This window comes from Helicoverpa zea, chromosome 9 (assembly GCF_022581195.2).
Source record: "Helicoverpa zea isolate HzStark_Cry1AcR chromosome 9, ilHelZeax1.1, whole genome shotgun sequence".
NCBI classification, from domain to species: Eukaryota; Metazoa; Arthropoda; class Insecta; order Lepidoptera; family Noctuidae; genus Helicoverpa; species Helicoverpa zea.
In genome coordinates, this window is record NC_061460.1 from 4,871,054 (window position 1) to 4,886,331 (window position 15,278).

General features: G+C 36.3%; 2 protein-coding genes across 3 annotated transcripts; both read right to left on the reverse strand.

The window, feature by feature from the left end:
• Positions 1-185: 185 nt before the first annotated feature.
• LOC124633319 (serine hydroxymethyltransferase) lies at positions 186-6,390 on the reverse strand. 2 transcript variants are annotated; one of them, XM_047168500.1, is made up of 8 exons: positions 6,149-6,390; positions 5,380-5,612; positions 5,116-5,231; positions 4,124-4,284; positions 2,032-2,227; positions 1,530-1,801; positions 1,060-1,279; positions 186-583 (listed from the first exon to the last, which is right to left on the reverse strand). In XM_047168500.1, exons 1-8 carry the CDS (start codon positions 6,263-6,265, stop codon positions 345-347), a joined length of 1,554 nt encoding a protein of 517 aa, XP_047024456.1. In that variant the 5' UTR covers positions 6,266-6,390; the 3' UTR covers positions 186-344. The 2 variants fall into 2 exon arrangements, with proteins under 2 accessions (XP_047024456.1, XP_047024457.1); XM_047168501.1 differs by lacking the exon at positions 6,149-6,390 and adding an exon at positions 5,944-6,095.
• Positions 6,391-10,042: 3,652 nt separating this feature from the next.
• On the reverse strand, positions 10,043-11,419 carry LOC124633323 (lipase 3-like). Its single transcript, XM_047168508.1, has one exon. It carries the CDS (start codon positions 11,417-11,419, stop codon positions 10,043-10,045), a length of 1,377 nt encoding a protein of 458 aa, XP_047024464.1.
• Between the last annotated feature and the right edge of the window lie 3,859 nt (positions 11,420-15,278).

Below are 15,278 nucleotides of genomic sequence, written 5' to 3' on the forward strand. Positions count from 1 at the left end.
ATTCAAGGTGCCAAGTTATTAGACGAGAACTTGAAATGAATTTCAGTTTTGCGATCACATTTTTAGTTGAACCGAAAGTGAACTTTGCAATATGGAACTGAATTATTTGGTTCTGGCCAGCTATTGCTTTCTTTCTGTATCTTGGTGAAATGGGAAGATTAATTGAATAAAAATGAAACTGAAGATTACAATAATAATGTCAACATTTATTAAAGATAGTAGGAGATTCTTAAAATTAACTTATGCTAGGCTCACAAGGCACTTAAACATAAGACTTTTATAAGTCCTATAAAAAGCTACATATATTAAATGCGAAAGTGCAATACAATACATAGTTAAATAAATTAATATGTTTCGAAGCCGGGAAGTGGGAACGTCCTGCTATAGTTTTCAATTTCTTCCTTGAGTTTATTGATTTTAGTTTTGAACTCTGCGTTTTCTTCGATAGTCTTGTTGAAGTCGGCAACTTTGGGGCCGGACACCTTCGTAATCTCTTGAGCAAGTTTCAGAGCTTTGTCGATGTAATCCACAACTCTGTCAATGTCGGCTTCTTTCATGCCTCTTGTCGTCAACGCTGGGGTTCCTGCGAAACCCCAAAATAAATAATAATATAACATATCAAGATTAGTTAAGTACCTACTCAAATTTAATACGTATCAATTGTTTTGTCAAGACACTCTTGACACTTTAAATGTTAAGCTGTTGTCCTCTCTTAACATGCTCTTATCAACCGGTTGTCATGTTTCTGCAGCCAACTTTCATAAATCGACAGGTTACTTGACCGGGCGTTAATAGCATCTTTATTCATTGCCATTACCTTTTTTTTTTTAACGACGTCAAAAATCATCAAATGACCCGCCACTCCCGCTGTGGGTTAGCAGCGTTGAGGACCGTCATAGGCCTTTTATGTACCAAGGCCGCGGTATCTCTTTCGAACAACCCGCAGCCCCGGCAGGCCTTGGCTCTACTGGGCCTACTTGGCCTACTGGGTCATTGTCATTACCTTAATTTAAAATATTTTTATTTTAGTAGAGTGAAAGTAGAGAGTAATGATCTTACCAAGCCTAATGCCACTCGGGTGGAGTGCGCTCTTGTCTCCGGGCACCGTGTTCTTGTTGCAGGCGATGCTGCACAGTTCTAAGATACGTTCGGCGGGAGCGCCAGTGAGGCCAGCACTGCGCATGTCGACGAGGATCAAGTGCACCTCGGTGCCACCGGTCGCGACCTCGTAGCCACGGGACATCAGTCCTTTGCAGAGGCGCTGGGCGTTTTTCACCACCTAAAAATAAGAATTTTACTATTAATAATCTCTTATATGCTTAATATAAGCTTTAATATATGTATTTGAGAGCGAGGAGAATCAGTAAGAAAATAGTGCATGTCAAATTGTAATAAATGCGCATTTTATTTTTACAATAGTGATGACCTCCAAAATCCGGATTGTCGACCCAGTCGCGGAATTACCACATTGAAAAATGATAAGGAGGATTTTAGTTGATGTATTGAGTTCACGCAAATTCTTTACTTACTTGGGTCTGGTATTCAACAAATTCGGTGGTGGTGGCTTGTTTCATAGCAGTGGCGATGGCAGCAATGGCATGGTTATGTGGGCCACCTTGCAGTCCAGGGAAGACGGATTGGTTGATCTTGTTCTCCAGATCATACATGACCTTCGTACCGTTGGCCTTAACGGAGCGAACTCCCTTGCGGTAGAAGATGACACCGGCGCGGGGACCACGCAGCGTCTTGTGGGTGGTGGTCGTTACAATATCACAGTATTCGAATGGGCTAGGGATGACACCTGAAAATAATGATGCATATTTCAGTAGAGAAATCCCAGGTGCACCGTTTATCTAGTCTAACACTAGAAGGTGGTACATTTTTGTTGCCATAATTGTCTGGTGGTAAAAACAATTGAAGTAAGTAATTATTCTAAAATTAAGGTGTGTTCTTCAAACTGCTATCTATGAAATTACTTCTTTTAATTAAACTTTGTGGGCTATTGATCTTTTAAGGTAAGTTTTAACAAACCTGCAGCAACCAGGCCAGAGATATGCGCCATATCGGCCATCAACAACGCTCCATTTTCGTCAGCGATCTGACGGAAACGCTTGTAGTCCAAGCATCGAGAGTAGCAGCTAATACCAGCGATAATCAAACGAGGTTTGAACAACCTCGCAGTTTCGGCCAGCTTGTCATAGTCTATTAAACCAGTCTTAGGATCCACCTAGAATATAAATAGGAATTTTAATTAAATATTGTGGCGTGATTATAATTTACTCATAGTACTTAGGTACATTATTCTAAGATAGCGTGGTTGGTTCATGGTTGCATCCATAATTATGATTGTGAAAGTGTGCCAGAGTATTGTACAGAAAATATATTTTACAAAAATTAAAGAAGTTCGATTTTTAATTTCAAATTGTTGCTGGCTGCAAAGCAACTTTAAAAGTATCACTTATTTATTCGCCTTGATCTCAATTGTAGGTACGTATCTGTTTTCTCGCTGTCCAGGGTCACATCATTACGTTATTTTTATCAACAGAACGCAAACAACAATTGAACTGGGGCCCAAGATCAGAGGTCAAAGTATCTCCGTCATGATCAAAAGAAATTGTATATACAGATTACGTCAAGCGGGTGTGACCGACAACTGTTGCTTATTACAATTACTTATCAGTGCAAATAGTTCGATAACAACAACAGTTCATTACTTAGCGTGACTTCATTTTAACTTGAAATTGAAAGTATTATTGTGTAGTTAATATGAGCAATAGTCTTGATATCGGTTGGTAAGTCAGTACCTAGTTGGGTAATTGAGCAGTAGTTACTGATTATGGTAGGTAAATTACAGCTAATTCAAAACTTCGATGGCTGTTGCTATCTAAAGAATAGCTTGTTGAACTAAGGGTGCGGCTATACACGGTGCATGTAGTTGTGACAAGAGCACGCGGGTGGGTATTTTGCTGTGGGTGTAGAGGCACCCTTATGTAGAATAGAAGATTGATTGGCAATCGTAAATAGCTAGGTCAGTGTGCGTGAGTTGTTCACGTCATCTATTCCGCAATTTTAATATTAATAAACTGTAAAGTCCTGTCTGTTATCAAAAATATAATTTTCCTTTAAAAATAATAAGCTTACAATATGTAAGGGGATGCAAGTAACTTTTTTACAATTTACGAGGCCTTTAACGGTAACAATTAAGAATTTGTTTTAAAAAAAATTGGTGGAAAATGGAAAGCAGTACTTAGGTATTATCTGAGCATATTAGGAATGAAGTAGGTTAATTGCAAGTTGTCAATTATTGACAGATGTGCAACAATGCACTTCCTTGAATTGAGTTATCGTAAATTACTCATTCAGCTAAGAGATAGCGGAAAACACACGTTTTATATATATAAAAAAAATACTTTAACATGCAGAATATTAATATGGTGAAGTAAAATATGATTTTTAATCATTTGTGTACAAATCTTTGGTGTCAGTAATAAAACAGTGTTTATTAAATGCATATTTATCGATTAAACGATCCGTGACCGTTTTCCTTGATGAGTCAGTTGAGTCACATCCAGGCACGTACTGCCCATGAAACCATAGTAAGTAAATAATGATAATTCAAACAAGTATATTATTAAAGTATTTTTCTAAAATTTGGGAGCTTTGTGTGCTCCGAAATGGTCAATATTTTGTTAGTCACAACCCTGGTCTCAACCTTTTTTTGCAAAACTATTTTTGTATCATAATTTTATGGTATTATTTTTATAATTTCCATTGAGTGGTATTTCAGTTGTTTCGTAAATCAAACTTTTTTGTTTCCATTCAACTCGCGCAATGTACAACATTTTCAATTTTTTTTTAACAACACCAAGTCGCACGCCCAATTGGTCAAGTTCAAATTGAGTCATGTTACCCATTTTTTTATTTTATTATGTTAATGGTTTTTATTTTAGATGTCTTAAAAATAAAGTTATGCAAAGGTTCTATGGGCCCCTACATGCCTGTGTTTGGACTGATTCCACATATTATTTGTCATGCATTGCTAATCTATCAAACGAAACGGTATTGAGATTATAAATTATTATTATTAGACAAACTGAATAAAATATCTTTTAAATGTGCTTACCTTATACGGCATGCTTTCAAAGAAAATTGATGTGGCCGATATTTTCTTGGTGGCAGTGAAGAAACCGTGAGTAAGATGCCCGCCATCAGGCAGGTCTAGTCCCATGATTCTGCCATGGGGCTCTACAACACCCGTGTACACTGCGAAGTTAGCCGGAGAGCCTATAAAAAAGAACATAATATTATAATAACAAAACATATTAAAAAAAAATGAACGAGCACAAACTTCTAACTTTCTGAAATTTGTTATTAGCACAGTGGAAAAACTTAAAAAAAAACAACTTCAGTGATACACATGCCTCAAACCTCTTGGATCTGTCAAAAAGGTTAAACTGAGAACCTCTTTTTTTAATTGGTTAAAAATAATGAATTTATTCCAGACACACAAAGTTCATGTTTCATAATTATTATGTAGGTAGTAGGTACGTATCTAATGTCAACTATTCTTACGACATTTGATAAGGCAGCTGTTTAAGATATCATTAATTAAAATGCATGGAACCTTTTCATTATTCTTTACTGTGAAGCAATGTTAGTAACTGAATGGAAATTTTTATATTGGGTCATTACAATAATAATTATGGTTAAATAATATGATATTTAATTATTTTTATGTAATATTTATTATATGTATAGATTGCTGATCATACCAGCATGTACATTTTCAAGTTTTGGTTTACAAATAAACCAACTTCAGTTTGAGTAACTGGTATTCAGCTATATTTGGTGAGACCGGAAGCTAGCCACAAAATATTAAGGAAAACGACAGGCTGACTAATCATCATAGACTTGATAAGCTAGCAATAATTTTATATTCAAAATTACAAGTGTAGCCGCTGACAGAATATGTAGTGCGTTTGACTCCTGGGTCAGAAAAAGTGCCTACTGTATTTTTCATATGGAAATTCCTAGCCAGAATTTGTATATTTATCCTGTTGTATGACTTTGAACCTTCATGTCACTTAAATAAGGTCTAATCTACTAGAGATTTACCTGAATAAGGCTGCACGTTGACTCCCCATTCATCTCCATTCAGCCTGTAGGCCTCAAGAGACCTCTTTTGTGCCAGGATTTCAATTTCATCAATGAACTCATTGCCTCCATAGTACCTATAAAAATATTATTTCTTAGCAAGATCATCTCAAAGAGTGTAGTTTTGTTTTTTCCAGTAAAAAATTAGAGTAAAAAAATACCATGTGGTATTTACTTTAAAAATATTAATTTCTCAAAATTAAGATGTTATAGCACTAATGTTACCTTTGGTTGGGCATGCCCTCAGAATATTTGTTGTGGAGACATGTGCTCAGGCACTGAAGTACTGGTATGGAGGTGAAGTTCTCCGAAGCAATCATCTCAAGTCCAGCTCTCTGACGTTCCTTCTCATTTTTGATGATGGCATAAAGCTCAGGGTCAGTGTCCCACAGGTTTCCATTGAGAAGTGAACTACTCATTGTTGAGCTGCTATGTATTTGTCTATTAAAATTGGAATTCTGAAATATTATCACAGCCTTTAAAAAAAAATTTGGCAGGAGTCTATGTCTACCTAGTTTACTAATAAATAATTTGGCTAATGTTCGTATAAATAAGAGACACTTTAACCTCACTAAACAAGAATATAAACTGAACAGTATCTAAGATCATAGTGTAATATAAAGGAGAAACGCTGACCTTAAACTGATAAGTACGATAATGCAATCAAAAACAAAAGTTGGTTGTTTTCTGTACAACTATTGCATTTACGTACCAAACCACGCGTGTTTCGTAACAGCGCTTCAAATAATATTACAAACCTACTACACATTAAAAAGTATAAGTACTCACGGAATGTTTTGGATAAATAGTAATATAAAGGTATTTTAAAAGAAAAATATATATTTCGAGCTAATGTCTGGATTTGAACCTTAATTTTACACTGAGGTTATTCTCCACTCGTGTCCACTCGGGTCTTGCTTGATTGAAGCACGTTTACAATTTTTTTACGCGCCAATGTAGTTAACAAACAATTTAAAATTATCAATTAAAGTACCTTAGAGCGGATATTCCCGTGAACTGCTTGCGCTGGATTCACAATACGGTATGATGAAAATCTGGCAAATTTTTGAGGTAATGTGGAAAAAAACGTATTGACTAGTAGCTTGGACATTATAAATTTATTTTAAAGCCAACTATACCCGCGATTACACTATACAATATGTTTTTATTTGCGCAAACATGACTTAATTTTATCACTTTTGATAACCCATTATGAACTCTGCAGATGTACGTAACTTGACGTTTCTGACACTGACAGATGACTACATTCACGGTTCGGGAGAGTGAACAACACAGAGGTCTTTGTAATATAATCTGGCGTACTGGTTGGATGCACGACGGGTAACAGCTAGACGAGCTACACTGCGCAAGTGCTTTCTTCGGAATTGAAAAACCGAGTGCATGCGATTGTTGCAATAAGCAGTTTGGCATTATAATGTAAATGTTTATCAATCTCATTAAACAAGTTTGTATGCTTACCTACATCATTAGGCAGTACGAGTACCTAGTTGGGTGAAGGATATTATTAACAGCATAAGAATTGTGTTTTCTTTTATTTTTACATATCGAGTAGTAGAGGTGATAATATTTAATTTAAAAGTAGCTAGGTACCTACTTATTTTTTAGGGTTCTGTACGCAAAGGGATTCATGTAATTAAAACTTCGAAATCCGTCTGTCCGTCTGTCTGTCACGCTGTATCTCATGAATTGCGATACATACATATACATTGCTAAATACCTATACCTACCTAACATTTAGGTACTTACATACTGTAAGTTTTAAATATTTTTTCGTTTTATTTTTGGGGATACAAGAGGTGTTTCTGTTAAATTCTTATTGATAAGACTGCTTAGTAGTGACTACTGTAAGGAGGTAAATGGCCTTACTACAAAAACTTTAACAACTGTTTTACACTTGTCTAAAAAAATGTGTCTCCAAAATGAACCTTATGTCAACGTCATAATTTGAAATTTTTTTTAGACAAGTCTTAAACTGACGTTTAAAAGTTTTTGTGGTAAGACGGAAAATGTTTTATAGTTAAATCCGCCGTCATTTTCACTTTGCCGAGGTCCATCTAAGTTATGTAGGTGAGTCTTGTGTCAGACTGTTACGGTTTATTGCAGAGATAGGCAGGAACCAAATCAACATAAAAAAACATTATCATACAATTAAAATTGAGATCTATTAAAAGAAAAAATAATTGACTCCTGCAACCTCATATCAGATTAATTTCTACGTCATACGTTCAACTAAATTGCGTATTCAAATGTTATTATGTTCAGAATAGACCGATAATAACATTTTGACTCTGCGTTTCAACGTGATGTATAGACGAAGGGAGTTCATTATATAGGTTCCATTAGGGCTTGCAGGCTTGCATGCATAGACAAGAGATTGTAAGCAAGAGCATGACATAAATGTCTACATGTGTGACATACAGTCTGTTTTATTTTCTAAGGGTGCTTACATAAAGAAACAGGTTTCCGGTACAGACAAAAGAAACAGGTTGTTTACCTGTTTCAACTTACCTGTTTCTTTATAAGTGAGTGAATAGGATTGTATTGAAATATTATACCTGCACTGATCGGTACCTACCCGTACAGGTTTGTCTGTACCAGAAACCTCTTTCTTTATGTAAGCACCCTAAGAAAGCAGGTATGACCGCTAGCGCCTGGCGCCGTCGTGCCGCTAACTTTCATTTGCACTTGCTCTGCAAAATACAAAAGGGGCATACCTACTGCTGTATTCGTATCGAAATAGCCAATTATTATGTCGATAGAAAGGTAAAACATACTAGTAATATAAATTTGTGTATAGGCATTATAAGCGCGTAGTGCGCCCGGATGGATTTATTTAAACAAAAATCTTTAAGAACTTTTAATCTTATGCTTATTTGCTCTCGTTAGCAGAATTGACACTTCAAATGTAAAAAAAAACCTTATCCATTTTTTTTTATTTAAAAATAATATAATTTAGATTGCTGTCCCACCAGTATTAAATATAAACTCCACACTACCTTTCATGCGCAAGGGCCCCATAGATTTCATAGGGGTGTGATTGCACATAGTTATAAGAGGGCTTTAATTGCTTGTAGGCACACAGGTACACTAAATATTTTTTAGCTCGGTTCCAGACTCAGTCGAAAATGTAGTCATGTAGTAGAACTAACCTAGTTCCAGTTTGCTTTGTTTCCAGTATAGGTAGGTCGTCCTGTTATGATACACTACACATGTACGTTATTGATGTTTTATTACTCCGCTATTGTACCTACCGGTTTACTGTTTCGTAGTTTGCGCTTTGTAGGAAAAGTTTACCAAACATCGATGGCAGCCAGAAATTGACAGCGCTGTTCGCCACAAACGTTGACACAATTTCAATATTCGAGCTGTCAGTCACAGAAATGCAGAAAGGATAATTAATTTGCTTGATAAGTTGACAGTTGGTTGTTATTATAATTATGTAGGAAGGGTGTTTGGGAGCTGCCAATGACTGAACCTATCACGAAGAGTAACGAAGGTGCCTACTTGTGTAGATAAAGTTATTGAGAAGGGTTCGCTGACAAAGGTAAGGTAATTAACATGCACACACAAGTTTCGTTAGAAGTTTAGACCTAACCATGACTACCATTATTGAGACGGTACGTAAATTGAGTCACAACGAGCACGAAGATTTGAGTTAAATATCAAAATCAAATTAGGTTTGATTTACGACAGTTCTGAATAATGAAATTGTAATTTGGTAGTTTATTCAGAAATGTCTTCGAAATATCTAAGTAAATGATGGTTATATTATGTCCCGAGGTTTGAATGTCATTTAGGTAATTCCGTAATAAAGCATTTCCTGTTCCCAACGTGTGAGAGGAATTTAAATCTAGGTTGATAAGAAAGGAGATTGGGCAAGAATGTATGAAGTTTGGTCCAAATGTCCACCACGAACGAGACCTATATAATTAAATAGTCCACTTAATTTAGAGTAACTTTTACTAAGAAAGTAAAAAAAAAAACAATGCCAAAAAAAAGTTATAGCCAAAAATGTATTCTTAATTTTCGGTAGTTTTTGTATGTTATCATTATTATTTTTTATTTTATTCCACTTCCATTTCCGCACTTTATCTAAAACTAAGATGAGTAAGACACATTTGCATATAAACAGCCCATATTTTTTTGCCCGATGGATGGCGAATCACTAACCAATTGAGGCGCCAGAAGTGCTTGAATATACTCAGCGGTGCCTGGATCTAAGAAAGTTCGATGTAACTGACGGTGTCTTCTCTCTAATAATGAACAATTCTATTTTTTCAGAAAGTATGAAAATCGAACATCACGAAAAGTAATTGAAAAAATGAAATTGATAAAATCTATGCAATGAGTTTTTTGATTTTGCTATAACTTTTTTCTGGCATTATATTTTTTTTTACTTTCATAACAAAAAATGTTCTATATTTAACGGGCTATCTAGCCATATAGGTCTCGTTCGTGGTGGACATTTGGACCGGAATCGCCCATTGTCCTTTCTTATTTTAATTTGACATTGTTTCCTTTACAATAAGTAATATTGCTGTAAAGAGATATACCTATCTCTTTTGCATTCCAGTACAATTTGTCTACACTTAAAATTACCGTCGGTAGTTAAATTGTGTTATCTGCAGTCTTACGCACCCGGTCGAAGACCAGGTTCATGTTTGTATATTTCGCTACTCCCTCCTATGATTATGTGGAAAAGTCACAGAGATGTTGATGGCGATAGTCCACTTGGCAATCAAGACAGAATAGCGAATTATCTGTTACCGCACTTTGTTCTAAAATTATATTTGCATAAGAAAACCTGCAGTAGTTGAGTAGGGTCAACCAACCTACAATCTATAGGCGCCTTTGTGTGCGACGAGCTTTAACTATCTAGGTGATGGTCCACACCGTTTATATTTTTACAAGTTTCAGGAATACACGGCAGACCATTAGTTTTATTCCCAAATCTGAGTAATTGCAGGACTCTAGCATATATAAGACGTGTGGCATCCTTCGCCCACAGAAAGTCAACGTGATTACATTTTTCCAAAGGGACGTGATACAAATCTACAACATTTGGTAACTTCTTGTTCAAAATTTTGACGTCTTTGACATCAGAAAACCAATCATTTTCACCGTAGAACAAGGCAACAGGCGTTCTGATTTTGTCTACTGCGTATGAAGGGGGCTTGCGAGTCCCATATAGTTGTAGATTCTTGTCCTCGCCATGATCGAATTTCTGGAATTTTCCTGACATCATATTTTGTAAATAATGTGTAATTTGATTTATAGAAGCACCAGAAGGCATGTGTCCGAAAATCACTGGCAAATTCCTTTGGTTAATTTGTTCATAGTCAAATCCACCGAGGATGAATAAAATTGTGCTGCAAACTATACCATTCCCTATATTACACAGCGGGGTATTTTTATAAAGGTAATTGATTGGCTTCGGCAGGATTTCGTACATTTGCAACATTTTGATAATTATCGTTGCGTAATAATTCAATGGAGCTGCCATTCTTGCAAACGGGCTCTTCATGTGCGACGACCAGGCTACTGGTGCTAGTGCGATCATAGTCGAAACTTTATCATTATATTCTGGTCTCTCAGATCCCATAACAAAGAAATTTGTGGTGCCCTGGGAATACCCCACGTATGCCAATGTTTCCGTCTTTGCAGTTGAAAGTACATAGTCGATCATGGTGGGTAAGTCATAGCGACCAATCTCATCCCAGCTGAAATTCCAAAATTCGGGCGTATCTGGTGATATTTTGGCATGTTGTCTAGAGTGTTTATTACCTCGAGCATTTCCCAACCAAACGTCGTATCCGGCCATTGCTAGTAGATATGGCAAGCTGTTATGAGGTCCGTTGGTCACCCAGTCATCAGAACTAAGTAACATACCATGCATTAGAAAAACCGCAGGACCGCTGCTCGGGATCCTAAACATTGTGAGAATGTAATCGTCGTCTGTTTTCGCGTGATGTTGTTCCACTGGATGGCCATATTTTACAATCAAATCGGTAATATTTAAATAGACATCTTCATTGTCAGGTGCTTTTTCACTAGATAAAATATCAATCACTGCCGTAAATTCGTTTATTAATGCCACTGGGTCAATTTTTATTTCATGAAATACTATTTCATAGCAAATGCAATGAGTGAAGTTCAAAACGGTTAGTAAAATAATGGAATTCCGATAACGTTTTTTCATTGTGCTAAAGTGAATTGCACTACCTATAGGTATAATAAATGGCATACGGAATAGTGCTTTTTTTAAATCTCGTAAGCAGACAATGTCAACCTTTGGTATATTACTTATTATTCCTAAAGATTTAGAGATACCTAAATAATTTTGTCATACTGTAATTAAAAGAAATCGAATTAAATCTGTTATGACATTCTAAAGAAATGTTTATCTTGGCCCCAAATTAAGCATTGCACCAATAGCACCAACATTCACAGAATACATTAGGTTCGGCTTTTTTTTCGGTAAAGATAAGAGGAGATTTCCAATGATATCTATCAGTGAATATATGCCTTTTCAAATCAATCGATTGATTTTATTTAGACAGATAATGCTTCCTACAATACAGTACTATAATAATAAGGTACAATTTAAGTTTTGAGTACGTTCAGCGTCTCTGCACTTCAGCAAAACAAATTACAACATGTGGGTAAAGTATGTATAATTTCCTTACTTATCGTACCAATTACAATTAGAAAACGACTGTAAGATATAACTGCAGGTATATAAAATATTGAAGGAATTGATGTTTGCTCTAATTTTCTTTTACTTTGTAAATTTTATCTAATCATTCAATGAAGAAGTTAAAAAAATATGTATTGCTTATTCTATTGTGTGCCAAATAATTTAACATGTGCTGTTATTTTTAATAAATATTTATATAGTAAGTATAATGTGTGTATATTTAATTTTATTTCAATTATGCCTGTGAAAAGGAATTAATAATCCAACAGGAGGCGAGCGTAAAGACCCATTTAGAGTGGGGATCCCTTAATTATAAAGTAAACGAGGTAAACAAAGGTAATTTTATATAACTCCATATGTATAGATAGGTGAGTAATATTATGGCCGATTGAGAGAAGGATCAAAGTGTTTTTCTGTAATTTACTGTGAACGGGTCGACCGATTATACGGTGGGGTTTCAATCAGTAATGTTTGAAAATTCCTGCTACATAAATGGGTTGAGTAAAACGAGTCAATGACATACTTATTCTTGGAAGTTTTAAAATCGAACTGGTTGCGAAGTTTGCAGTGAGAACGGTGTTAGTTCGGTCTCATTTCGAGACGGTAAGCGAAGATGCGACCAAAGGTGGAACATATTCACCTATCTGGGCGGAAAGTTTGCTCGCTTTTGACTTCAAAGTATCTGGATTCACTGAAAAGTAGGTCGGAAGGCAGAGATTCTGTTTAAAATCTAGTTGAGTAAGTAAATGAAATAAGTAGAGCTGGAAGCGATTTGGTCTATTTAGAAACTCTTCTCTATCACTAAGTAAATGTATGATTATTATTGGGTAATAAGTATATGAATAAACCGAATAAGTGAGTGTCGGCTCGCCCACCGCGGGTCCCAAAATATTACACTGGATCCAATTCGTTAGTTTGGTGTTTAGTGGATCCAATTTGAAATTTCGAAGACGCTTAGATTACATCAAATAGGAAAGCTAGTTGAAGCTGAAGGTTTCTTTTTTTATTTATAACACGGTTGTGTAATGCATAAACACATTTCGTGGGTCAGAGTTTGAAAACTGACATCCAGATAAACTATAATAAAAACGAGTTAAGTTTGGTTGTGAACAAGATTTCGTGTCCGTGAGTTGACCTCAAAGATATCAAATACAGATTAATAACTAGCAAGCAACAATTGGCTGGCAGGAGCTGGATGCGAGAAGCCGAAAATAGATCTCAGTGGCGTGCACTTGGAGAGGCCTATGTCCAGCAGTGGACTGCGATAGGCTGATGATGATGATGATGATGAAGCAACAATTTACCTATAGGGTATTCATAATTCAAGATAACAATTAAACTTAGAAATTTGTGTTTCTGACTTTATCAACCATTATTGTGAAGATTAACAATAGTGTTTGACTAATATCTGGGAATGTTAATTCGTGAATGATAGAAGATGGTTCATCAAATCCTTCCTAATTTTTTCAAAGGTTGAAGGCGAGAAAGAAAAATGTTTTTGATGTTTTTCAGTTGAAAGAGGATGTATTTAATGTGGTATGGATTGACACATAGAGATAACAGCGCATTTTTTTTAGGCTGTTTTTTGTTTGTAAAAGTTCAGTGAAGGGTGTAGTGTGAAGGCAGACGAATGTGCCAAATCCAAATCCAAACTAATATTATAAATGCGAAAGTAACTCTGTCTGTCTGTCTGTCTGTCTGTCTGTCTGTCTTTTCTTCACGCCTAAACTACTGAACCGATTTGTGTGAAATTTGGTACAGACATAGTTTGAAACTTGAGAAAGGACATAGGATAGTTTTTATTACAAAAAAAAATAAAAATAAAATTATTCCGGACATATAGCGCCATCTATTGGTCAAATCAAAAATCTGCTGGTAGTCACTATTCCACGCGAACGAAGTTGCGGGCAAAAGCTAGTGTTATTATAAATTAATTACATTGGATTTGCTTTCAAGACTTTTTTATTTAATTAAATAATGCTCTTAAATAAATTATTCCAAGCGGACGAAATCGCGGGCACATCTAGTAGTTAGGTTACCGTAATTAACTTATCAATCGATAAACAAATCTTGAAATGGTCACTCATGGTTAAAACAAACACCATTAAGCTAACTGTTGTTTTTAGATACCGTCGCGTTGAAACAAGAAAAGACTGGATTTTATCTGAATTGAGTCAAAAACTTAAAAACGTCATCTGCTAAAAATGGGTTTGATATATTTAACGAAAAAAATCGAGAGTCGGAGAGTTTTATTTTTCTTCCACAGCTACAGTTAGGTGATCAAAAGAAGATTCTTAGATAAGAGATTGAAACTAGATAGCCTGCCGTGTAACTGTATACCTTACGCGCTACTGGACACCGCTCAATTAACTTGAGTGCCCTGTCACACTTGATCCCTGGTCGTAAAAATAATGAGATTATAGATGGAACCTCTTTGCTACTATACTACGTATGCTCTATGAACGGAGGTCGGCATAGCACGGGATGAACGGTAGTACTGTCTAGGATCGTCTCATGATAGGTTAGTCATCAGTGTAATATTGTACCCTGGACGGAACCAACTTACCTTGTTGGCCTTCTTTGGTTTTAACCTTATATCCTCATCAGAATATTATCAGTATCAAAAGAAGAATTACCAGCTTATTTTTTTAATCATTTTACTCTTTTTATACTTTTATTTTTATTTTAGCAAGTGTTAAGTGATCTGAATCTCGAGATTCTGTAACATGCAGCGTAAGGGCAAGAAATCAAAGCTTTCGGAAGAGACATTAGGGCTTATGAAGAAACGACGTGAAAACCCGCCTGTCACTTCGTCAGCTAAGCGGGCTCTAAACCAAGAGATCAACAAGCACGTACGACGCGACCTCCGGTGCTCCAATACTCTTGCCATTGAAAGAGCAATTGAGCTGAATCGGGGGTCAAAGGTGTTCGTACAATCTCTTGGAAGAAGCCACTTGACGAAGCTGACCACAACAAGTGGAGAAGTCGTTTCTTCGGTGCCGGCAGTCCTTTCGGAAGTGGAAAATTTCTATGGCCGGTTATACGCATCGCATGCATCTCGACCTGATTCCGGAAATGAGGATTCTAGAGCCACATTAACACGCCATTTCACCGAAGACCTGCCAGAAGTCAGCAGTGGCGAAATCGAGATCGCTCTGAGGCAGCTCAAAAATGGAAAAGCCCCTGGCGAGGATGGCATTACAACAGAGCTATTAAAAGCAGGAGGAAACCCCTTACTGGGGGAGCTCCAGAAGCTTTTTAATGCCGTCCTGTTAGAAGGGAGAACTCCAGAGGCGTGGAGTAGGAGTGTTGTCGTCCTGTTCTTCAAAAAGGGAGACAAAACCCAGCTGAAGAACTATCGACCCATTTCCCTCCTAAGCCACGTCTATAAGCTGTTCTCAAGAGT